Raw genomic sequence first — 26,549 nt, forward strand, 5'->3', positions numbered from 1 at the left:
GCTTTTCTTAGTCTGTCCTCGTACTTAGAGGTCTCAGTTGGCCCCAAACAGAAAAAGTCATATTGGCTCCTTGCTATTGCTCTAGAACCCTAAGCGTGATTCTGCAAAACTCCAGATTAAATCACCAAGTTGAGATGAAGGCTGAGGAGAAATTTTTGATTTTTTGGGGGGGCCAGGGGGAAGGGAGGCTTATATTGCAAGTGAAGACTCGAAAGATACCATTTTACTCTTGACTTTGTCACTTACAGACTCCAGGTTCCAGCATGATTTAGAGAGACTTAAAGGAGAACATTAATAGAACTTTAAAGGGGGAATTGTATCTTCCAAATTAATGGAAAATACAAAAGTCAATTAAAACCATGTAAAAAACAGTATTATAAGGAAAGGCATATTATATAGGAAAAGCCATCACCCATTAAAGGAAACAAAGAAGAACCAAAAAATAGAAAGTGTAGGGCTTCCCTGGTGGCACAGTGGTTGAGAATCTGCCTGCCAGTGCAGGGGACACAGGTTCGAGCCCTGGTCTGGGAGGATCCCACATGCCGCGGAGCAACTAGCCCTGTGAGCCACAGTTACTGAGCCTGCGCATCTGGAGCCTGTGCTCTGCAACAAGAGGCCGCGATAGTGAGAGGTCGGCGCACCATGATGAAGAATGGTCCCCCGCTTGCCGCAACTAGAGAAAGCCCTCACACAGAAATGAAGAGCCAACACAGCCATAAATAAATAAATTAATTAATTAATTTTTTTTAAAAAAGGCAAAATTCCTTTAAAAAAAAAAAAAGAAAGTGTAAAATGGTATGGCAGGGGTAAGGCCAACTATTAGTGAAACAGTAAATGGAAATGGAGAAAACTTTACTAAAATTAGATTTTTTTAAAACAACCCAACATGATCATTACTAGAGGAACACATAATACAGAAGAATAGAAATAGAAAGTTTAAATGTAAAAGCATGGACAAATTTCATTAATTACAACAGAAAAGAAGCAGATGATATCAAATAAAGCAAAACTGAAATAAACAAAGCAGGTCATGTTATAATAATCAGAAGTGAATAATCATAATGAACTCTTCTGTGATAAATCTCATTGTTTCAGAATAAACTGAATACAATCCAAATGTCCCACTAGAAGAATGGTCAAATGTATTGTGTTACATCTGCGTGGTGGCCTTATATATAGTGATTAAGAATGGTGATACTAAAGTTTTTTTGTTCACAAGGAAGGCTGTTACCAATGTATTGTTGATTGAAGAAAGCATATTGCAGAGAGTATGGATATTATTCTTCTACTTTGGTTAAAGTATAACCAAAATGTTAACCAGGATTATTTCTAGGTGATGAAACTAGAGTCATTTAAATATTTTCATCTGTACTTTAATCTTTTCCTGTGGTAAATGTAGTACATCATATTATTGTGCCCAAGTAATCACTACCTCTTCCTCTGGGAGGATTATACTTTCATGCCTCATGGACTTCAATTTGCGCATGTGACTTTCTTTGGCCAATAAAACGTGAGTGTAAGTGGCATGTGCCGCCTACAAGCAAAAGCTCTAAGAACTGTCGAGTGGTCCTGCCATGGCTGTTTTCCTCCTTTCACATGGCTGTTTTCCTCCTTTCCTTCATTCTTTGGCCTGGAATGAAGAGGAGATAGAGCAGGGCAGCAGCCGACCTCCAAAGGAATGGGTAAGAAATAAACCTTTCTTGTAAGCCCTTGAGATTCTGGAGTTGTGTGTTACCACATCACAACTTAGCCCAGGCTAAGTAGTCCCCAGTTTCAGATGTTTTTCTGAACACACAGAATGTATGATGCCTGTAAACAACAAGTTGTAGAAGTCTTTCCTGCCACTTTTTGCTTTAGTTAGGTCCCTAGGTCATAAATCTGAATTTTATGTCACTCAGTGTAAATGCAAATGTTACAGTACTTAGAAACAATTGTAGTGATCCAACTGATGTGGAGGAATGAAACAGGGAAATTAGATGTTAGGCTCTCATATTGCTGTTTTCAGCCACAATACTTTTCTCATTGAGTAGAGGAATTATGTTGGTGTTGACATTAAAATGTATGGTCTAGGACTTCCCTGGTGGCGCAGTGGTTGAGAGTCCACCTGCCGATGCAGGGGACGTGGGTTCGTGCCCCGGTCTGGGAAGATCCCACATGCTGCGGAGCGGCTGGGCCCATGAGTCATGGCTGCTGAGCCTGCGTGTCTGGAGCCTGTACTCCGCAAGGGGAGAGGCCACAACAGTGGGAGGCTCGCGTACCGCAGAAAAAGAAAAAAAAAAATCTATGGTCTAAAATAGGTTTAGAATTTTCTTTCAGCGATTTCTGAAAATGTGCTTTGACAGAGATGAAATAAGTCTTTTTAAAAATGTCACAGCAATTCTTACATTCTAGGAATAATGAATAAATAGTTGCAACCTACTAACAGAGTTTAGACTTACTTTTGTAATGCATTTTGAAATAGAGTAGTGATCAGACACTTGATTTATAATCAAATTGGAATGATCTTTAAAGGTCATTTCATTCAACCTTATATTAGGTACCTGAGACTCTTTTTGTTAAAAGAGATTTTTAAAAATAATAGAAACAAAGACAGTAACCTCAAAAACAATTCTTGGGATGAATTAAATTCTCTCACTCACCTTTTCCACATTCCTGATATTATTCAAGATATTCATGATTATAATTCAACCAAATGCTACCCTTTCTCAAAGACAGATTACCCTGAAAATATCATTTTAAATTAAAACCAAGGTGTTAGCATTGATGTTAATGAGGAAAGTGAAGTTGGATGCTATTAGGGAAAAGAAAAAGTACATCAGAAGAAATGTTGGCCCTTGATGTAGCTTGGATTAAATTTACTGCCAAATGGTTGAGAGTTTGATGAGTTTGGTTCTCAGCCTCGTCCCTTGGGGCACTTGAGCACATCACAGAACTTCCATACTTTTAGCTCAAGTATCAGCATATACTTGTAAAGCATCTTGGACCAGAAAGCAAAGTACTTCACATCAAGAATTTGAGCAGTGTTCTTGCTTTCTGTTGCTGGCACCAGAGTTTGGCTTGAGAAACTTTACTTACGCTTATTAGGTTACCTTCATAAAACAGAAGGATTAGCTGACCACCTAGCAAGTGTCAGCTTATACTGTCTCTTGCCAGTACTAAACAAAACCTGATCTCAAGCCAAAGAAAGAGTTCCACAGCTCTTTACATTTCTGTTAGCCCAAACACTAGTTTTGTTTCAAGAGAAAGTCTTCGAATTTGGGAGTAAGTAGCTTTTATTTTTCCTGTGGTGACAGGTGATGTCAAAATCTTATGAAAGGAACACAAGTTCTAGTCACTAGAAAGTCCCAAGTTTTTCCAATTTATAGTCATTTGCCTTTTAATTATTGGGACTGTTCTTTCGAATATTCTCTATAACCTATTAACCATTAAAGTCCTGATTATATTCAGGGTCACATACTCTGTTAACGTAATGTTGCAGATTTTAAAAATATAATTATAGGCCTGTATAAAATTTAATTTGCTTGCACTTGCAGAGCTTACATGATCTATACATAAGTCATTCGATACATTTGTACTGTTAACATAGTCTATTAAACATTTGTCTCCAGCCTAAATTCCTCAGAGCTCCAGACCTACCTTTCCATGTGTTTATCCCCACTTGAATGCCTCCATTGTACCTTAACGTTAACACGTCTGAAACCATACTCATGACCTGCTGTCAATCGTGGATTTCCTTTGGCCAGCCCTCGCTAGGAATACCAGAAACCTGGGAACCATCCTCAACACCGCTTTTCCTCCTCCATATCTACTCATAACTGACAGGACTAGGTGCTGAGTTTCCTGCCACCTCTCTAGTTCACTATCTCTTGTTTCCTGATCAGGCCTCCCTCATCTTCTTTACTTCCCCAGTTTGGTTCTCCTCATGGCTGCCAAAGTGATCCTTTAAACACACAAATCTGGTTATACCTCACCTCTTTATGGCCTCCTATGCTCATGATAAATATCAAAATGCTGAACATGGACTACAAGGCCCTGCAGGAATTGACCTGTGCCTTTCTTTGACCATCATGGCACTGTCTCTGTGTGCTCTGATCATGTTGACCAGCATGAATCCCTTGATCACACCCAGCTGGACAACCAGACACCTAGTTAACTCTTTCATATCCTTCAGATCTCAGCTCAAGCCCACTTGCACAGGGATACCTCTGACCTCCAGACCTAGTGAGTTGCCCTCGCCATGTGTCCTCCTAATACTCCATGCATCTTCATCCTTTTTTGATTTTTTTCATTGACTGTCTCTCCCTCTGGACTGAAAAGTTTAGGTCTCACTTTTCTTTGGTCTAAAGATTGATTTCTCTTCATCACCAGCAGCTTTCTTTTCTAATTTGTGCTAAAGTACTTACCCAAGGGTTCTATGCTTCCTTCAAGGTATTATGATTAAGATTGGGCCTGGAACTTAGCCTTCCACCTTCTTAGAAGAGGACAAGTTCACTTCAGTTGTCAGTGTTTTGGGACACAGATTGTTTGTTACGTAAGCTTTTCATCTTACACTGTCATGCTTACCTTTAAAAAAATATTTTTTCTAGCAACCTGTGTTGCCAATTACACAATGCTTCTCTTGGGGACAAGTTTTTAGCCCTATTAGTTACAACGCAGACTTTCCTTATATGAATCCAAATGAAAAATGAAATGGTTCTTGGCTGTGGATAAGTGAAGCAACTCCATCATTACCCCAGTCCCGGGACATGCCTGTCAGTCTGTAGATACTTGTGAGCCTGCTGGTCGCTGCGAGTCATATGTAGGTATGCTGTGGTCTTGAAGTACAGATAACAGTACATATGTGTATTCCTTGATCCTTCCCAAATGCTGGACCATATGATGCATAAAGTACATCAACTCTTTTGCCTTTTTTCACTGACTGCTTTTTGTCAGATTTAACTATCACATGCATGACATGACTGAACTAAACTGATGACAAACATGGGTGGAGCTCTTATTATAATCCACTGAGCAGGGGAAATTAAATTTCAAGGGAAGAAGCTGATATACTTTGGTATGAGGGTCCAGAACATAGCATTGTAATCTGCTTTAAAACAACAACAATACAAGGGAAGAATATCACTTTAACGTGTGGTTTCTTCCTGTTTTCCATGTTGACAAACTTTTGTTACATACTAATGCTTTTATCCTCTACCTTAAAATCTAGAAGAAGAAATAGTATTTTGTAATGTGTCAGAGTTTTTCCTCTCACCTTTTAGTACTGTTGCCTAGAAAAAATTATTTTTAATTTAATGATTTTTAAATCATTCACATGAGGTTTTTTTGTTTGTTCACTTTGCTTTTAGGTGTTTTGGACACCCTCAGTATTTGCCTCATCTTTTCTAGTCAAACCTGATTCATGAAATGGACTAAAGCTGAAAAATCATCTGCTTCTTTGTCTGTGAATTTGAGACACGATTGGGATGGTCTTCAGTGCATACAACTAGATTCAAACTGCAGCTATGAGTTCAGATGAGAAGGGCATATCCCCTGCTCATAGAACATCCACCCCCACCCATAGAAGTGCCTCCTCTTCAGCATCCTCTCAAAGGGACAGTAGGCAGGTAAGATAACAGTGTAAAGTGCATTTTGTTATTTTATGCAACTATAGTACCATTAGGATATGATGGGATTGCTAATTAAGTCTGAAATATTTGCTGTGAAGATTTTTATTCCACAGGAAAACTCACTGTTTTCTGTAGATCTGCCTGATGATGTCATGAAGATCCTGCTCTAGCTTTTCTGTGATGCAGAATCCTTTCTCAGAGTACAAACTACAGGAAGGGTAGCTAAGTGAAGCCCTGCAGTGTTCTCCTCACATCTGTACCTGGAGGCAAGAGGCAGCTTCTGGAACGTGAATGTTCTGTTCTTCCTTCCTCATTCATGGAGGTGGAAAGGGATCTGAACAGTCTTCCTCCAAGTCTCTCACTGGTCTGCCAAGCCCTAACTTCTGTTTGGAGTTTCATGGGATCTGGTAACAGTCAGATTCAGGAATCAGGTTACAAATAAAATTGTAGAATCAGGGAATTAAGGGAATTAAAATCAATAGAGAAAATAAATTATTGGTGCTTAATTATCCCATTGAGCCCATTCTGTAAATTATTTTTGTTTACACAGTTACTTTATTACTACCTCAGTGCCTGTTCTACAGGCAAGGTTGTATGGGGATTAGGCACATGAATTCGCTTCATTGTCAAAACAGGTGATTGTTTTGCCCAGCACTTGTCTGAATATTATCATTTGCCATTGTAATATTGAGAAGAATTTCTTGTGTAACTGGAAATGCACAATAAGCAGAGGTTAACTTTTTATGAAAACTTTCCTTTTGGGGGACATTCAATTAGTGAACATTCTTGAAGAGTTTTTCCTCCCATTTTATTTTATTTTGTTTATTTATTTTTTAACATCTTTATTGGAGTATAATTGCTTTACAATGGTGTGTTAGTTTCTGCTGTACAACAAAGTGAGTCAGTTATATATATACATATATCCCCGCATCCCCTCCCTCTTGCATCTCCCTCCCACCCTCCCTATCTCACCCCTCTAGGTGCTCACAAAGCACCGAGCTAATCTCCCTGTGCTATGCAGCTGCTTCCCACTAGCTATCTACCTTACGTTTGGTAGTGTATATATGTCCATGCCTCTCTCTCGCTTTGTCACAGCTCACCCTTCCCCCTCCCCATATCCTCAAGTCCATTCTCTAGTAGCTCTGTGTCTTTATTCCTGTCTTACCCCTAGGTTCGTTAGAACCTTTTTTTTTTTTTGGATTCCATATATGTGTTAGCATCTGGTATTTGTTTCTCTCTTTCCTACTTACTTCACTCGGTATGACAGACTCTAGGTCTATCCACCTCACTACAAATAACTCAATTTTGTTTCTTTTTATAGCTGAGTAATATCCCATTGTATATATGTGCCACATCTTCTTTATCCATTCATCTGTCGATGGACACCTAGGTTGCTTCCATGTCCTGGCTATTGTAAATAGTGCTGCAGTGAACATTGTGGTACATGTCTCTTTTTGAATTATTGTTATCTCAGGGTATATGCCCAGTAGTGGGATTCCTGGGTCATATGGTAGTTATATTTTTAGTTTTTTAAGGAACCTCTATACTGTTCTCCATAGTGGCTGTATCAATTTACATTCCCACCAACAGTGAAAGAGGTTTCCCTTTTCTCCACACCCTCTCCAGCATTTATTTTTTCTAGATTTTTTGATAATGGCCATTCTGACTGGTGTGAGGTGATACCTTGTACTTTTGATTTGCATTTCCCTAATGATTAGTAATTTTGAGCATCCTTTCATGTGTTTGCTGGCAGTCTGTATATCTTCTTTGGAGAAATGTCTGTTTAGGTCTTCTGCCCATTTTTGGATTGGTTTGTTTGTTTTTTTGATATTGAGCTGCATCCTGAGCTGCTTTTATATTTTACAGGTTAATCCTTTGTCAGTTGCTTCATTTGCAAATATATTCTCCCATTCTAAGGGTTGTCTTTTTGTCTTGTTTATGGTTTCCTTTCCTGTGCTAAACTTTTAAGTTTCATTAGGTCCCATTTGTTTATTTTGGGGTTTATTTCCATTTCTCTAGGAGGTGGGTCAAAAAGGATCTTGCTGTGATTTATGTAATAGACTGTTCTGCCTATGTTTTCCTCTAAGAGTTTTATAGTGCCTGGCCTTACATTTAGGTCTTTAATCCATTTTGAGTTTATTTGTGTGTATGGTGTTAGGGAATGTTCTAATTTCATTCTTTTCAATGTAGCTGTCCAGTTTTCACAGCACCACTTATTGAAGAGGCTGTATTTTCTCCATTGTATATTCTTGCCTCCTTTATCAAACATAAAGTGACCATATGTGTGTGGGTTTATCTCTGGGCTTTCTCTCCTGTTCCATTGATCTATATTTCTGTTTTTGTACCTATACCATACTGTCTTGATTACAGTAGCTTTGTAGTATAGTTGGAAGTCAGGAAGCCAGATTCCTCCAGCTCTGTTTTTCTTTCTCAAGATGCTTTTGCTTTTTGGGGTCTTCTGTGTTTCCATACAAATTGTGAAATCTTTTGTTCTAATTCTGTGAAAAATGCCATTGGTAGTTGCACAGGGATTGCATTGAATCTGTAGATTGCTTTGGATAGTATAGTCATTTTCACAATGTTGATTCTTCCAATCCAAGAACATGGTATATCTCTCCATCAGTTTGTATCATCTTTAATTTCTTACATCAGTGTCTTATAGTTTTCTGCATACAGGTCTTTTGTCTCCTTAGGCAGGTTTATTCCTAGGTATTTTATTCTTTTTGTTGCAGTGGTAGATGGGAGTATTTCCTTAATTTCTCTTTCAAATTTTTCACCATTAGTATATAGGAATGCAAGAGATTTCTGTGCATTAAAGTTGTAACCTGCTACTTTACCAGATTCATTGATTAGCTCTAGTAGTTTTCTGCTGGTATCTTTAGGATTCTCTGTGTATAGTATCATGTCATCTGCAAACAGTGACAGTTTTACTTCTTTTCTGATTTGTATTCCTTTTATTACTTTTTCTTTTCTGATTGCTGTGGCTAAAACTTCCAAAACTATGTTGAATGATAGCAGTGAGAGTGGACAACCTTGTCTTGTTCCTGATCTTAGAGGAAATGGTTTCAGATTTTCACCATTGAAAACGATGTTGGCTGTGCATTTGTCATATAGGGCCTTTATTATGTTGACTTAGTTTCCCTCTATGCCTACTTTCTGGAGAGTTTTTATCATAAATGGGTGTTGAATTTTGTCAAAAGCTTTTTCTGTGTCTGTTGAGATTATCGTATGGTTTTTATCCTTCAGTTTGTTAATATGGTGTATGACATTGATTGATTTGCGTATCCTTGCATTCCTGGGATAAACCCCACTTGATCATGGTGTATGGTCCTTTTAATGTGCTGTTGGATTCTGTTTGCTGGTATTTTGTTGAGGATTTTTGCATCTATGTTCATCAGTGATAGTGACATTTAGTTTTCTTTTTTTGTGACATCTTTGTCTGGTTTTGGTATCAGAGTGATGGTGGCCTCATAGAATGAGTTTGGGAGTGTTCCTCCCTCTGCTAGATTTTAGAAGAGTTTGAGAAGGATAGGTGTCAGCTCTTCTCTAAATGTTTGATAGAATTCGTCGCTGAAGCTATCTGATCCTCAGCTTTTGTTTGTTGGAAGATTTTTAATCACAGATTCAATTTCAGTGCTTGTGATTGATCTGTTTATATTTTCTATTTCTTCCTGGTTCAGTGTCGAAAGGTTGTCATTTTCAATGTCATTGTCATTTTCTAAGAATTTGTCCATTTCTTCCAGGTTGTCCATTTTATTGGCATATAGGTGCTTGTAATCTCTCATGATACTTTGTTTTTCTGCAGTGTCAGTTGTAACTTCTCCTTTTTCATTTCTAATTTTATTGATTTGAGTCCTCTCCCTCATTTTCTTGATGAGTCTGGCTAATGGTGTATCAATTTTGTTTATCTTCTCAAAGAACCAGCTTTTAGGTTTATTTATCTTTGCTATTGTTTCCTTCATTTCTTTTTAATTTATTTCTGATCTGATCATTATGATATCTTTCCTTCTGCTAACTCTGGGGTTTTTTCCTTCTTCTTTCTCTAATTGCTTTAGGTGTAAGTTTAGGTTGTTTATTTGAGATGTTTCTTGTTTCTTGAGGTAGGATTTTATGGCTATAAACTTCCCTCTTAGAACTGCTTTTGCTGCAGCCCATAGGTTTTGGGCCATTGTGTTTTCATTGTCATTTGTGTGTAGGCATTTTTTGATTTCCTCTTGGATTTCTTCAGTGATCTCTTGGTTATTTAGTAGCGTATTGTTTAGCTTCCATGTCTTTGTATTTTTTACAGTTTTTTTCCTGTAATTGTTATCTAGTTTCGTAGCGTGTGATCAGAAAAGATGCTTGATACAATTTCAATTTTCTTAAATTTACCAAGGCTTGATTTGTGACCCAGGATATGATCTATCCTGGAGAATGTTCCATAAGCACTTGAGAAGAAAGTGTTTTCTGTTGTTTTTGGATGGAATGTCCTGTAAATATCAATTAAGTCCATCTTGTTTAATGTGTCGTTTAAAACTTGTGTTCCCTTTTTTTCATTTTGCATGATCTGTCCATTGGTGAAAGTGGGGTGTTAAAGTCTCCTACTATTATTGTGTTACTGTCGATTTCCCCTTTTATGGCTGTAGCATTTGCCTTATGTATTGAGGTGCTCCCATGTTGGGTGCATAAATATTTACAATTGTTATATCTTCTCCTTGGATTGGTCCTTTGATCATTATGTAGTGTCCTTCTTTGTCTCTTCTAATAGTCTTTATTTTAAAGTCTATTTTGTCTGATATGAGAATTGCTACTCCAGTTTTCTTTTGATTTCCATTTGCATGGAATATCTTTTTCCATTCCCTCACTTTCAGTCTGTATATGTCCCTAGGTCTGAATTGGGTCTCTTGTAGACAGCTTATGTCCAGGTATTGTTTTTGTATCCATTCAGCCAGTCTGTGTCTTTTGGTTGGAGCATTTAATCTGTTTACATTTAAGGTAATTATCAATATGTATGTTCCTGTTACCATTTTCTTAATTGTTTTGGGTTTGTTTTTGTAGGTCTTTTCCTTCTCTTGAGTTTCCTACCTAGAGAAGTTCCTTTAGCATTTGTTGTAAAGCTGGTTTGGTGGTGCTGAATTCCCTTAGCTTTTGCTTGTCTGTAAAGGTTTTAATTTCTCTGTCGAATCTGAATAAGATCCTTGCTGGGTAGAGTAATCTGGTTGTAGGTTTTTCCCTTTCAACATTTTCAATATGTCCTGCCACTCCCTTCTGGCTTGCAGAGTTTCTGCTGAAAGATCAGCTGTTAACCTTATGGGGATTCCCTTGTATGTTATTTGTTGCTTTTCCTTTGCGGCTTTTAATATTTTGTCTTTGTATTTAACTTTTGATAGTTTGATTAGTATGTGTCTTGGCATGTTTCTCCTTGGATTTATCCTGTATGGGACTCTCTGTGCTTCCTGGACTTGATTGACTATTTCCTTTCCCATATTAGGGAAGTTTTCAACTATAATCTCTTCAAATATTTTCTCGGTCCCTTTCTTTTTCTCCTCTTCTTCTGGGACCCCTATAATTCTAATGTTGGTACATTTAATGTTGTCCCAGAGTTCTCTGAGACTGTCTCAATTCTTTTCATTCATTTTTCTTTATTCTGCTCTGCAGTAGTTATTTCCACTCTTTCATCTTCCAGGTCACTTATCCGTTCTTCTGCCTCAGTTATTCTGCTATTGATTCCTTCTAGAGAATTATTAATTTCATTTATTGTGTTGTTCATCATAGTTTGTTTGCTCTTTAGTTCTTCTGGGTCCCTTTTAAACGTTTCTCGTATTTTCTCCATTCTATTTCCAAGGTTTTGGATCGTCTTTACTATCATTACTGTGAATTCTTTGTCAGGTAGACTGCCTATTTCCTCTTCATTTGTTTGGTCTGGTGGGTTTTTACCTTGCTCCTTCATCTGCTGCATATTTCTCATTTTGTTTAGCTTACTGTGTTTGGGGTCTCCTTTTCGCAGGCTGCACGTTTGTAGTTCCTGTTGTTTTTGGTGTCTACCCCCAGTGGGTGAGGTTGGTTCAGTGGCTTGTGTAGGCTTACTAGTGGAGGGGACTGGTGCCTGTTTCTGGTGGGTGGGGCTGGATCTTGTCTTTATGGTGTGCAGGGCCATGTCCGGTGGTGTGTTTTGGGGTGTCTGTGAACTTATTATGATTTTAGGCAGCCTCTCTGCTAATGGGTGGCGTTGTATTCCTGTTTTGCTAGTTGTTTGGCATGGGGCGTCCATTACTGGAGCTTGCTGGCCGTTGGGTGGAGCTGGATCTTTGCGCTGAGACGGAGATCTGTGGGAGAGCTCTCGCCGATTGACATTACGTGGGGCCGGGAGGTTTCTGTTGGTCCAATATTCTGAACTCGGCTTTCTCACCTCAGAGGCTCAGGCTTGACACCAGACTGGAGCATCAAGACCCTGTCAGCCACACAGCTCAGAAGAAAAGGGAGAAAAAAAAGAAAAATAAATAAAAAAATAAAATTATTAAAATAAAAAAATTGAAAAATAATTTTAAAAAAAGAAGAGAGCAACCAAACCAATAAACAAATCCACTAATGATAACAAGTGCTAAAAACTATACTAAGATAAACGTAAAAGTCAGAAAAAAATCAGTCACAGGTAGCAAACGCCAAGTCTACAGTTGCTCCCAACGTCTACCACCTCAATTTTGGGATGATTTGTTCTCTGTCAGATATTCCACAAATGTAGGTACATCAAATTGACTATGGAGATTTAATCCGTTGCTCCTGAGGCTGCTGGGAGAAATTTCCCTTTCTCTTCTTTGTTCGCACAGCTCCTGGGGTTCACCTTTGGATTTGGCCCCGCCTCTGCGTGTAGGTCGCCTGAGGGTGTCTGTTCCCCCTCAGACAGGACAGGGTTAAAGGAGCAGTTGATTAGGGGCTCTGGCTCACTCAGGCCGGTGGAAAGGAGGGGTACGGAATGCAGGGCAAGCCTGCAGCGGCAGAGGCCAGCATGATGTTGCAACAGCCTGAGGTGTGCCACGTGTTCTACTGGGGAAGTTGTCCCTGGATCACAGGACCCTGGCAGTGACGGGCTACTCAGGCTCCCGGGAGGGAAGGTGTGGATAGTGTCCTGTGCTTGCACACAGGCTTCTTGGTGGTTGTAGCAGCAGCATTAGTGTTTCCTGCCCGTGTCTGGTGTCCGAGCTGGTAGCCGTAGCTTGCACCCATCTCTGGAGCTCGTTTAGGCTGCACTCTGCCTTCTGTGGGCAAACAGGGAAGGAATCCCCTCTCCTCGTGCACCCTGAAACAATGGCCTTTTGTCTCTTAGGCAGGTCCAGACTTTTTCCCGGACTGCCAACTGGCTAGCTGTGGTGCACTAGCCCCCTTCAGGCTGTATTCACACAGCCAACCCCAGTCCTCTCCCTGGGATCCGACCTCCAAAGCCCGAGCCTCAGCTCCCAGCCCCCACCTGCCCTGGCGGGCGAGCAGACAAGCCTCTCAGGCTGTTGAGTGCTGGTTGGCACTGATCCTCTGTGCTGGAAGCTCTCCACTTTGCCCTTTGCGCCCTGTTGCTGCGCTCTGAAGATCCCCCACCCTACCCCCCGTTTCCACCATTGCTGGGGCTTCCTAGTGTGTGGAAACTTTTCCTCCTTCACAGCTCCCTTCCACTGGTGCAGGTCCCGTCTATATTCTTTTGTCTCTGTTTTTCCTTTTCTCTTTTGCCCTACCCAGGTACATGGGGAGTTTCTTGCCTTTTGGCAAGTCTGAGGTCTTCTGCCAGCGTTCAGTAGGTGTTCTGTAGGAGTTGTTCCACGTGTAGATGTATTTCTGGTGTATTTGTGGGGAGGAAGGTGATCTCCGCGTCTTACTCCTCCGCCATCTTGAAGGTCCCCCTCTCTTTCCCCCCATTTTATATGTTGAAAGTATATTGCCTAGTTTCTAGAAGTACACACATCAGTTATCTGATATTCCATAGTACAGACTTGGGTCTTGAGACAGCCAGTTCCACGTGAGAATTCATTCTTTTAGATGGTGGGAATGCATTTCTGGGGGTGTTCCTTAAGGAACCCTCAGTCTACAAACCCTGTCAGAACTCCCTCTCCTATTTCTAGCAAGAGATTGCAGGGGAATCTGTAAGAATCAGGGTTTCCTTGTGTGTATATCTTTCACAGATTCTAAAGCAGATATTTCTATCCTTGGGAATTTTTGACATTGGTGTTTTTGTTATAGAAATCAAAGAGGATATCTACATTCTGTTCATTAGAAGCAGTTACACCATTAACTAAACCTGTGGTTACACACAGCTATAATGTTTACTGCATTACATTTTTAGAGTTTAAAAAAATTAAGAGTACCATGAATGAAAACACATTTATGTTAAATTCCTACTGCCTGCTGAGATGCTTTCTAAGTTTGCAGTTTTACTCTACCCTTCACTTGCCTCTCTGTCCTTTCTCGTTATGGCTTCTTCATTTTTCCCTTGCCCTGGGCATTTAAATTGAGAGACATTTTAAGCAGCATGGCCTTTCTGGCTGCTGAGGGAAGGAAGGGATGGACCCCGTTCACCCTGGAGAATTATGGCAAATGGAAAAGACTGCTGACTGCTGCAGAAACATCTGTCAGGCACTGTTGAGCTGCCGTTGCACCTGAGCTCTGGGGTGAGCGTGCTAAACAACAGGGAGGAACTGAGATCCTGGTCTGCCAGAGGACTTGTAAAGGTGGTATGGGTGACTCCTGGCTGGCTTGTGGATGGAAAGTTTTATGATGGGAATAAAGGAGCACGTCTGCAAATTGATAATGAATTCTGGAAAAGTAAGAGACACTGTTCAAATGGTTATTATTCTTTAAGGAGAGAGTTTACTTTCATTCTTGTTTATCTCAGCAGGTGGAAACTCTCCCAAATACTTTCTCCTCTGGTTCCTTCCTGCCTCCTCTTTTGTGTCTGTTAATCCCCCTCAAGGGAGAGAAGAATAAAGAACAATTACAGTTCTTTTCTCTCCCTGTCTCATGACTTCTTAAAATCCAGTATTAACTTACGGAAATCAGAAATTCTGAGTGATCTTAGGATATAATATGATGTGGTGTATTTTAATGCATCTGTTTTTGTGTGATGGCTGTTTGCATAGTGAAGGGACATAGAGAAAGTGATGAAGCAGTCTTCATTGAATGTTACAGTTCTCCTGATTTGACTGATATCTGTGTAGATGGTGCCAAATTGCAAAGTCCATCCCTATTTCTCTCCTAAGTTGATCATATTGGTAAAGGATCTAGCACACAGCATATACCATACAGTGGTACCTTACTGCACCTTTCTTGCCTGTCCTTCCCAAGTTCTAGTCCTAGATCACTGACTACTTGATTGGGCATCTCTTCCTTAGTTGTATCATTGTTACCTTAAATCAGTATGTATAAACCAGTTTGCTATGAGGGTAATCGTTCTCTCATGGACCCAGGGTCAAAGCCATTCCTTTCTTCTTTGCCTCTCCCACATTCAATAGGTTAACAAGTCCTATTGATTATTTCCTCCTTCATAATATCATAATTTCTTTCTAGTCCCACTGTCAGCTCCCCAGACCAGACTCTCATCACCTCAACCTGGGATCCTGCAGAGTGCTCTTGCCTCACTGGCTCCTTATGGCCTCCTGAGATCGAATTTCCTGAATCTGGCAGATTCATGCTCAGAATCCTTCAAAGAGGGCTTCCCTGGTGGCGCAGTGGTTGAGAGTCCGCCTGCCGATGCAGGGGACACGGGTTCGTACCCCGGTCCGGGAAGATCCCACATGCCGCGGAGCGGCTGGGCCCGTGAGCCATGGCCGCTGAGACTGCTCCACAATGGGAGAGGCCGCAACGGTGAGAGGCCCGTGTACCGCAAAAAAAAAAAAAAAAAAAATTCCTTCAAAGACTTTCAGTTACCTACATGATTAAGGCCAGATTTCTTTACTTAGTATCCAGAGACAACCATGATCGGATCCAGCCTCAGTGTCCCATTTTCCTCCCAACCTGTACAGTCTTGTCTGCTTAATGGTTCCCAAAACTGCCTTATCTCCATCTCTGCCCTTGTCTTTCCTGCACGGAATTCCCACCACCCTCCTCTCAACCTGATACCTCCCTATGCTTCAAAGACCAGCTCATGTGACACTCTCACTGGCCGCTCAAGCCCACGTTGAACTTTCCCTTCTCTAAACTTTATAGAACTTCTTGACAATATTTGACATTCACTATCTTTTTATGTACTGATCTCAACTGTATTGTGAGCTCTTTTAAACAGACCACGCACTCTTAATTCTTCAGAGACAAGCCTTGCCCCTCAAATATTTTAATGTATCCTAGAGGATATTTTTAAAGACCTGCAACAATATTAGTCTTGTCTTTTTATTACAGATTTTACATTCCAGGTTTATTTGTCCTCTCCCTTCTTCCTTCCTCATAGATAAGTAAAACAAAGAACATCTGTCAAGTGCATAGTAGTAATTGGCAGCCCTTCCTGTCACTAAATTATGTAGCCCAACAGGTGAAGGAGGGAGAGGAGATGGGAAATGAAGTGATTCAGTGCCCCTGTGATTTCACTGTTTTTTCACCAAGGAGAGGGTCAAGGCCCCACTTAGTATTTAACAAGTTGGAAGACTTTAGTAATTGCTCCATTCACACTTTATTCAAGTCTGGTATTAGATGTTAGAATATCTAACAAAATTGGCTCTGTGTGTGTGTGTGTGTGTGTGTGTATGTGTGTGTGTGTGAGTGAGTGGTCAACTGTGACTCTTAAACTGCAAGGTATATACTCCCTACAATTTTCAAAGAGGAAATAGGTTGATTAGACATCTAGGACTTTTGCATAAACCAGCATTTCCCAAAGTATGTGCCAAGGAACGCTTGTCCCTTGAGATGCTGCATGAAAAGAGGGTCTGCTGTCAAGTAAATTGGAGAAATGCTGAGCACAATCTTTTTTTGCAATTTTTTAAATTAATAAATTAAGGATACCAATAAATCCTGCAGTCAGAACTTGATTTAACTGAGCACTTCTTGAATTTGATAGATTATGGAACTTTTTTATTTCCCTAAGGTTTGATTGTTGAAAATCCAGATTCTTCTTTCTATTTCAAAATGGGAAGGTAAAGGAACATGGGGCCCACATTCCAAATGGCAACTAGGCTGGGCTCAGGAGCAGCTTCCCCTTTAGATGGGGCATTACTTTCTTATCAGCCACAGTCTCTACTTCTCCTTATTGTATTTGAATACTTCATGCTTCCTGCCTGGCCCTTGAAAGCATTTGAATTGACAAACCCTGATCCAGGGTGTCAGGAAGTCAGCCACAATAATATTTAAGTGACCAGGGGTGATCTCCACTTGGATGTTAAGAAGGCATCTCAAACTTAACATGTCCGGACTTCCCTGGTGGCGCAGTGGTTAAGAATCCACCTGCCGATGCAGGGGACATGGGTTCAATCCCTGGTCCAGGAAGATCCCACATGCCGCGGAGCAGCTAAGCCCGTGTGCCACAACTACTGAAGCCCACGCACTCTAGGGCCTGCGTGCCACAACTACTGAGCCTGCATGCTGCAACTAGAGCACATGCACCTAGAGCCCGTGCTCCACAACAAGAGATGCCACCGCAACGAGAAGCCTGCGCACCGCAACGAAGAGTAGCCCCCCGCTAACTGCAACTAGAGAAAGCCCGTGCGCAGCAATGAAGACCCAGCATGGCCAAAAATAAAAACAAACAAACAGCAACAACAACAACAACAACAAAACTTTAACATGTCCAAAACGGAACTCTTAATTTCATTCTCAAATGTACTCCTTCCCAGTCCCCCTTATCTCAGTAAACAGCAACTCTGTCCTTTCATTTGGTAAAGGCCAAAAACCTTACCAGGAGCCATCCTCGACTCCTCTCTTTTCCTCACACCCCACTTCCAGACCCTCAAATCCTGCTGGTTCTGCCTTAAGGATGTCCCTGGAATCTGACCTCTGCTTCCCTCCTCCTCCCCCTCCCCCCTGGTCTGAGCCACCTTATTTCTCACCCAAACTATGGCCATAGTCTTCTAACTGCTCTCTGTGCTTCTACCTTTGACCAACATACAGGTCATTTTTTACAAAGTAGTTAAGAGTGATCCCTTTAAAACCTAAGTCAGATCAAGCCTCTCACCTGCTCCAAGGTCTCCAGTGGTTTCCCATCTCCCCTGAAATATTTGAATTGCTGACCGTTGTCTACAACGTTATTCATAATCCGGATCTGCATGTAGCTCTCTGGTCTTATCTCCTACCACGTTCCACTTCACTTAGTTCTCCCCAGCATTTTCCTTCAATGTGCCAAGCAGGCCTCAGGGCCTTTGCATTTTTGGCCCCCCTCAGACCAGCTCGCTTTTCTTCCAGGTATCCCCATGTGTGCTCACACATTTGAATCATTATCCAGATGTACCCTTTTTGGGTAGCCTTCTCCTGCTCTCCCCTGTGTATCCACATCACTCACTGTACACTTACCTGCTTTTATTTGTCTTCAGAGCATTAACCACCACCTGACATGTTACATATTTATCTGTTTTTATTTGTATCCTCTTCCTCTATTCCGTATCACTGCCGTGTAAACTCCTTGGAAACAAGGGTTTTATTTTGTTAATAATGTATCCCTAGCACCTCCTACAGTTCCTAGCATATGATATGGCTCAGAATATATTTGAATGAACAAATGAATGAGGATTTGGCATGGAGAGGAAGATTGTGGACCAGGTTCCAGAGGCCTTGGTAGCTGTGAAGGAATAATCATGCAGTTGGAAGATGATTAGTAGGAGAGAAAGTAGTATAGTTGGGAATTCTGAGTCTCTCAAGAACAGTGGATTTTGAGAGTAGAAGAGGGATGGTCCAGAGGTGGCAGAAGGTACCAGGAGAACACAGACCCTTCTGCTTGCTGCTGACAGTGATTGTATGGTAGAATAAATGGCTTGAGGCTTATGAAGGCAGTGATATCAAACAGAAGCAAAGCATTGGGAGCATTCTGCACAGATGTTAAAAATATTGGTGAGGTGGGAGATAACTCTATTTTAAAACAAGAGTTGTTGTTTCCAGTCTCTCATAGTACTTATTTTACAGTAATGTTATGTAATTGGCTAAGTTTATGGCCAGCTGACTGGATTTTGTTTGTTTGTTTGTTTTGATAATTACCCTTATGATTACATATTTTAGAGAATTTTTTACAATATGCAAGACTGGGATCACCCTGTAGAGACAGTTTCAGTAGTTTGGGATCAGCCAAGGATCTACATTTTTTAAAGTAAGGCCCCTGCTTAGAACCAGTGATTATTTTTATTTGTGTCACTATCAAGTCATTTCAGAAAATCAGATACTGTTCCTCTAAGAACTTGGGATTTGGAGCACATAATTACCAGGTGATAGTGTCCATTACTAGAGTGAATCGTTATAGCTCTACCGGGTTAGACATTGTAAATGCTCAAGTGACTCAATCTTTTTGTTTAATGAAAAATCTAAGAAAAAAAAACCCAGCTATTCCTTATAATGATTTGAAGTTTACAGGAGCTCAGAGATCATAAAATAAAGAACTTTTTACGAAAAAAATGATATTATTAATCAGTCATAAGAAGCTGGTAGTTAATCTTCTTGCCAGTTGTTAATAAAATATACATTCAGTATTATGGTCAATCATTCCAACCTAATAGAAGATATCAATTACATGGGTATCTAAAAATGTTTCCTATACATAATCAACAATAATGAACAAAACCAACCGTGGCTCATTCAGTTAATGTCCTGACTGGTAACGTGTGAAGGCTGGTAACATGTGAAGGCAGTGATTCAGTGAGACTCATGTAACCATGGGCTGGTTTACCATCATATAACCACCCAGTTCTGATAGCAGCAGCATCTGCTATTTTTGCAGTGTTCATTGTTAGTGAAGAAGGTATCTAGAAAACAAGAAAGTAAAAATGTTCCTCATCAGTGACTATACTTTATGTACAGGGTTTTCATAACAAGTTTTCTTCTTGGGCAAACAGACAAACAGATATAAAAATATCCCCAGCATATATGTGAACTGACTTGGAATATTTTTCTTCCAATTGAACCTCTGAAGCATCTTCTTCAAATAGCTTTGCTAAATGAAATAAGCAGATTACTGCTTTGAAATACAGTATCTTTATTTTCTGAATATGAAACCTATTTCCATCTTTGGGTTGTGAAAAATATAATGATCCTCAAACAAAAATTTTCTCATTTCCGGAGAGAAGAATTCAAGCATTCTTGATTTATACCTAACCTCCACTTTAAATCATCTTCAGTCTTATCAGTGAAGAGAAATATAATTTGAAACCTGCCAGTATCTAAATAGAAAAATCGTAGAATTCAGTGGATCCAGGGATTTACCGGATGACCCTGGGACCCAGCTCTCAGTTCAGGGAGAAATACTAACCTAACATGAAAATCTGCAGTGTCCTCACCATGGTGATGCTGGTAAATAAAGCCCTTGGTGCTAGGTATGTTTAAATTCCTGACTTGCTTCCAATTTTAGGCTTTTGGGGATTCCACTCATCCCAAGGAACCTAACATTTAGGACTGAGGACCAGTGTCGATAGGAATATAATATCCGCTTGCAGAAACTCACACTATGACCAACTTCTGTGACTCAGGTACATTTTGTAAATTGGATGTTCTGAAAAGTCCAAATATTAGGAAAAGTTCATGAATAATAGAGCAACACCAGCAACAGCTGACATCTCATGAGTTCTTACTGTGGAAGGTTGAACTACCATCACCTTTTTCAGAAAACTAAACTGGCATAAAGTGGTGAAATATCTTGGCCACAGCTAATGAACAGCTAAGACAGTGTTTGCTCCCTGGAAGCCTGATTCTGGACCCCTTTTCTTGACCACTTCACTATTTGCTCTGTGGTAGGGCTTGACAAGCTGGAGTGTCTAGGGGAAAGGCCTTCTGTACTTGTCTAAGTGAACTTCGAAAGGCAGCGTTTGTCAGTTATTTTTGAGTTACGCATTTCCTCCTCATTTTTTTTCTTCACTCAGCAATAACAGAGATTTTTTTCACATCCTCATTGGCCTGGGAAACAATAGACGAAAATGTTAATAATTATTGTGAAGTACTGGTGTCAAAGGTGAATTTTATGTTCTTTGTGCATTTCCTGAATTTTACATTTTCTGTACTTTCACTACATGTATTGCTTTTGGAATGAGAAATTCTGATCATTTATTTGTTGACTGAAAACTGCAATTAACCTTTTCCATGAAACAAAATGAGCAGCCCCACAGATTTCTTGCTCTCCCCACCACCATTTGGATATCGCTGCCACTTCTGCTTGGTGTTTACAGTATGTGTTCAGTCCATGTCAAATGTGCTGCAACTGAGACCACTGGAAGGAAATTTGCCACCTGGCCCTCAGGCAGTCATTACCCACAAGTGATTTAGAACTCAACATTATCTGAGAAGAATCTGTTCTCTGCTTGCCCTGGTATGTTTGCCAGAACACTTTGGCTCTCTTGGCCTGCCTTAGTTTCTCACTTAAGAAGTTATCTTATTACCTTGAGCTGGCTGGTTTGGGTCAGCATGTTTATAGCAGCAAGGTTGTGAACCCCAGAGGGTCTCATTCGTAGGTCGTTGACGAGGTCTGGTAGTCTGTTGTTTATAGAAGCTTCCGCAGGAGACTTATTCACCCAGGTTTGGATATCATTGCTCTTACAGAGTACATTTTCAGGTGTTTCATTAGGACTGTAAAAACATCATCCCAAAGGACCATAAGTTTACAAAACTGCTTTATTTATTTATTTATTTTTTGCGGTACGCGGGCCTCTCACTGCTGTGGCCTCTCCTGTTGCGGAGCACAGGCTCCGGACGCACAGTCTCAGCGGCCATGGCTCACGGGCCCAGCCGCTCCACGGCATGTGGGATCTTCCTGGACCGGGGCACGAACCTGTGTCCCCCGCATCGGCAGGCGGACTCTCAACCACTGCGCCACCAGGGAAGCCCAAAACTGCTTTATTTGATTTTCGACTTGGACAAATAGAAAATTTTAATATCCCTCTGACTAACATCCACGGAAACTCCCTGGGCTGTAATTAAAATACTGTCACAAAAGTAAAAGTAAAGGAAAGCCCCATGCATGTTGTATACTTTAAAGTGCCAGACTTCTTGACCTCAAATCCTAATTAAGGGCAGATTTTGTAATAATGGCAATAGCCAGTGTTGGTGAGGTTTCAGGGAAATGGACACTCTCATGCACTACTGCTAGGCATGTTAATTAATTCCACTTTTCTGGAGGGAAACTTTGCAGTGTGTATCTAAAGTCTTTTAAAAAGTCATACCATAGGACCTGGTAACTCAGCTTCTAAGAAATGCATTCTAAGGAAACAACCAAAGATACATGTAAAGATTTCTGTGCAGAGATGTTTGTTAAAGTATGTTTATGGTATTAAAAAATTAGAAAAAACCTAATATTCAACAAGAAGTTAATTTAGTAACCTATAATAACCTATCTCATAGCTGTACAGTGGAATATTGCATAGCTGTTAAAAATGCTTTAGAAGAATAAAGATGTGAGAAAATTATATATTATTAAATGAAAAACACCCAGCTATTAAATTGAAAACATAGTGTAATTCCAATTTTGTTTTTAAGAATTGAGAGTATATATGCATTAAAAAAGCTGAAAGCAAATATACCAAGATATTGGAAGAGTTTATTGCTGGTGGTAGGTGGTTTTAATTTCTTTTTTTCTTTTCTGTCCACTCCCCTCAAATCTCTGCAATGGATATGTATTGCATCTGTAGTTAAAAATGTATATTTTTAAAGGTCATATTTTATGAGTTAATGTGCATATGTATGTAGCTCTAAAACAGTATTTGGATATAGTAAGTACAGTTTGTCATTATTTTAATAATAAAATTGTAAGCCTTAATTCCATAAGCATAAGATTTAAAATTAAATGAATATGAAGGATATGCCAGATGGGAAACTTAGAACAAATTTTTAAAACCATTTTTGAGGTGCTGAGGTAGAACCGGGGCCACCCTTTGCCCTCTTAACTATCTATATTTATCTCATAGTAATTTAAACATGTTGTCCAGAAAGTGGGAACTTAAACACTATGTATCTGATAGCAAATATTTGTTCATTCTTTCATTCAGCAAATATTTATGGGTACATATAGGCAAATCATACATATATCTGCTCTGAGTTTACAAGTGTAATCAAAGCAAACCAACTCTGCCTCAAATATACATACATAAATGTTATATATGATTTTCTTTTTTTGCTTGTATTATTAGCAAAATCATGGGAATGTATATCACACTGAAAACCTTTGTCTGTTCGGGGTCATTTTAATAGCCTTGTAGAGAATTACAAATTAACTTGACTTTAGTGTCCTTTTCGAGTCATGCAGAACCGTTCTTCTGCCTTTTCTATTAACTCTACACGTTCCAGAGCCTTTGCTCTTGAAGTGGCTTTTAGTGTTTGTCCCTTTTATTTGTCATTCAGTTATAATTGCTGTAATGAAGTATGATCATATTTGCTGGGGTTTTCAGTAGTTTTGTTGCACGTTTGTGAGTACAGGTAAGGAGCAAGCCCACAGGTAAGTTCTGGTTCTAGTGTTGCTGAAAGGCAACCATGGGAATTAAAGAGCTATTTATTCATATGCCTTTTACCACTTCATAGTCAGGATTGCTGAGCTACTCTTGGCTATAAATGGACCACTTGATGGGTCCTGACTGTATTTCTTAAAATACAGGGCTTCCAGCAACAGACCACTTCACTGTGGGGTCATAGTTGTTGGTTCTTAACGAGTTTCGTGTTTCTGTGCAGATGCAGGAAGAGTGGAGAATTTGATGACTGCTGGTTCTCCCTTCAGGGTTTCCCAGGTGTGCTGTGTGGAATTTTCCCAGCCACTATTTCTAAAATTTTCTACTTTCATTCATTTTAGTGGTGCTTATATGGAGATTTATTTTTTTTATTTTATTTTTTTGTGGTACGCGGGTCTCTCACTGTTGTGGCCTCTCCCGTTGTGGAGCACAGGCTCCGGACGCGCAGGCCCAGCGGCCATGGCTCATGGGCCCAGCCGCTCTGCGGCATGTGGGATCTTCCCGGACCGGGGCACGACCCCGTGTCCCCTGCATCGGCAGGCGGACTCTCAACCACTGCGCCACCAGGGAAGCCCGAGATTTATTATTAATGCAATTCTGCCATCTTTCAGTGAGAGTAAGGTAACTGTTACTATAGAGAAAGTAGTAGAATTACTGCTTCTTCAGTCATGGCCTTCTGGCTTCGGTGATTTTAATATTTTATGCTATTCCAAAAATAATAAAAGTAATTCCTTGAAGCACATCATTAAGAAAGCAGCAGGAAAGTCCGTGCACCACTTTTGCTGTAGACATGCAGAGGGATGCAGAATGTGCATTGCCATCCACTGCTGTTGCTTTCCCACTGGCAGGTATCTAGGGCATCTGACTCTACTCACTTTGTCAGCTTTCTCTGTAAATTCCGATGCTCTGGTCATGACGTGGTTGCTAACTATGGTTGCTAGATTGCCCAAGTAACATAATGGCCATGTCAGGTATGGATTCCTTGCTTTCAAAAGGGTACTCAGGTGTGGTACACCTGCAGGGTGTTTGAACACATCTTTCTGTGGAAATAAGAATGCACAATATTCCTGAACATTTATTCTTACAGCATTTATAACTGAGCTGTTAGCTACCATTTATGGAATGCCTGCTGTGTGCCAGCATGTAGGCAGCACTGTCCTTACACTGGGTGCCAACTCAGTGACTTGCAATGTTTTCCAAGCTAGACATTAACATCCCCATTTTACAGATGGAAAACATGGAGGCTGAGAAAGGTTCATGATCTGCCCAGGGCACATGGTAAATAGCAGCACGGGGGTTGGTATGCTTGTCTGTGTGACTGCAAAACTCACGTTCTTTTCTCTGCCTCAGACACTGCATTCCTGAAGTAAAAGCTAGCTGGCTTGCTCTTAGTTTTTGAAACTTGGAAACAAACCTCAAGGTTGTACCATATTTAAGAGTGCTGCAGCCTTTTTTGTTTGTTTGTTTTACTCATTTCTGCCCCTCTGTTTCCATGAAAGGTTGTGGTAGATGTGTTCAGTTAGTCTTGAGGTTAAACACTACTTGAAATTGCTGTAATTTTCTGTCATCTAACATTAGCTTTAACTTTAGTAGAGGGCAGTATTTAAAAGCTTGGAGTCCAGAGGAGAATCTTGATTTCCATTCCAACTCCAATACTTATTGACTCTGTGTCATTAACCTTGCTCTGCCTCTCTCTGTTCAGTCAGCCATAAAATAAATTTAATAGTAATTAGTTAAAGGCTTTTTATGAAGACAGAATGAAATAATCCATGGAAAGCATAGAGACAGGGATATAGGAAGCACTAAATATTAACTGTCACCACTGTCATCATCATCAACACTATAAAGGTTACTAGTATCACTGGAATAGTGTTGCTATGTCAGAATTAGGTAGAACTAGAAGAGAGACAAGCCTAACAGCCAGAAGCTTGAATAAGAAAATACTTTAGAAGTTTATAAATCATTTTGGATATTTTTCTTTGAAAATATTTTATGTAATTCATGAATAGAAAAATAGCTTAGATAAAATAATGAGACGAACAATTTCAATGGAGTTAACATTCAGAGACTAATGGTCCAGTTCTCCTTATTAGGTCTTAAATTTGTATGAAAAGTGAGTCTGTACAGGGGTTGGTAGCCACAACCTAAAATATTTCCAGCAGTTCTCTTACATCTCTAAAATGAAATTAAAGTAAACGACAGGCTGGACAAACCAAGAGACTCATTCAGCAGTTCTGTGGACTTTCATTTTGAGAGTCACGTTTCTCTCTGCAGGAGTCGCAACTAAACCGTTCAGCTATTGTTAAATGTCTCATTGTCTGTTTACCCACATCTTTGACACCAGGTAAACCAGACTTTAGTCATGTTGGCAGATTTCCGCTTGCTGCCGAGGAGGTATTGAGATCAGTGGATGCTACCTGGGGAACAAACTTTTACCAAATTAAAGAGCTGCAGTGAAATATGTGTGCTAGACTCCTGGTTTTAAGCTAAGTGTGCATCAGTTCTCTCTGAGCAGGGAGAACAAAGGATGGGTGAGTACTTCCACCTTCTCTGTGTGTTCTAAGTTCCTTAAAAAACTGATCTGGAATGAACCTAAGTTCATCAGTTGTCACAAATGGTACCACTCTGGTCGGAGGTGTTGATAATGGGGGAGAGCTATGCATGGGTGGGGGCAAAGGGTGTATGGAACATCTCTGTACCTTCTCTCAGTTTTGTTGTGGAGTTAAAACTGCTCAAGGGAAAAAAAAAGTCTTAAAGAAAAAACACTGACCTGGAAATTTAGTTGTAAGTTTAGTATTTGAAAGAAAACTTGATTTTAAAAGAATAATTAACAGGTTTATGTAACCCTTTAGTTAACCTGCTTATATAATATGTATAACACCTTGAAGGTACGTGGCATGTGTTTCCAAGTCACTGTGAAAGAATATGAAAATAGCTTGTGAACAAAAGCCCAAAGAAGTACAGCACAAATTTTGATATTAAAGGAAACATTATGAAGATTTAATTTGTTACTGAAGATGTTGCCACGTTAAATTTTTGTGTGTTCTCCATTGACCAGTCACAGCTTCAAATCTAATAAACAAGAGCTCTGTGATTAATTCACCAGATGTTTCTATTTTAAAAGTCCTTATTTTAAAATGTTTTCAAAAGTTCTATTCTGTTGGAGCTGTGATTTTGATATTTCCAAGATGAAGCTAGAAGGCAGTTTTATAACTGATCTTGTGTTAATGATTGCTGAGGGACTGTTCTCTACAAATTAATCAGAGAGCCCTGAAAAATTCTAGAAATTGACTGGCTATGGTATGCAGGGACCTGTGCTAGGGGTAAAGGGAGTGGGATACCAAGGTGAAGATGGGCTGGTTCTTACTTTCATGGA

General features: G+C 40.0%; 1 protein-coding gene across 5 annotated transcripts in view; it reads left to right on the forward strand.

The window, feature by feature from the left end:
• OSBPL6 (oxysterol binding protein like 6) overlaps positions 1-26,549 on the forward strand; it is a 113,423-nt gene that overhangs the window by 16,318 nt on the left and 70,556 nt on the right. For 3 of the 5 annotated variants that reach the window (XM_007450718.1, XM_007450720.1, XM_007450719.1), the window contains exon 2: positions 5,346-5,603. In XM_007450718.1, coding sequence (XP_007450780.1) covers positions 5,502-5,603 — 102 coding nt within the window. In that variant the 5' untranslated portion in view covers positions 5,346-5,501. Of the gene's footprint in view, positions 1-5,345; positions 5,604-25,546; positions 25,705-26,549 lie in introns of those variants that run through there. The other 2 variants (XM_007450722.1, XM_007450721.1) reach the window with 2 other exon arrangements.

Source organism: Lipotes vexillifer, unplaced genomic scaffold, assembly GCF_000442215.2.
Source record: "Lipotes vexillifer unplaced genomic scaffold, Lipotes_vexillifer_v1.1 scaffold29, whole genome shotgun sequence".
Lineage (NCBI taxonomy): Eukaryota > Metazoa > Chordata > Mammalia > Artiodactyla > Lipotidae > Lipotes > Lipotes vexillifer.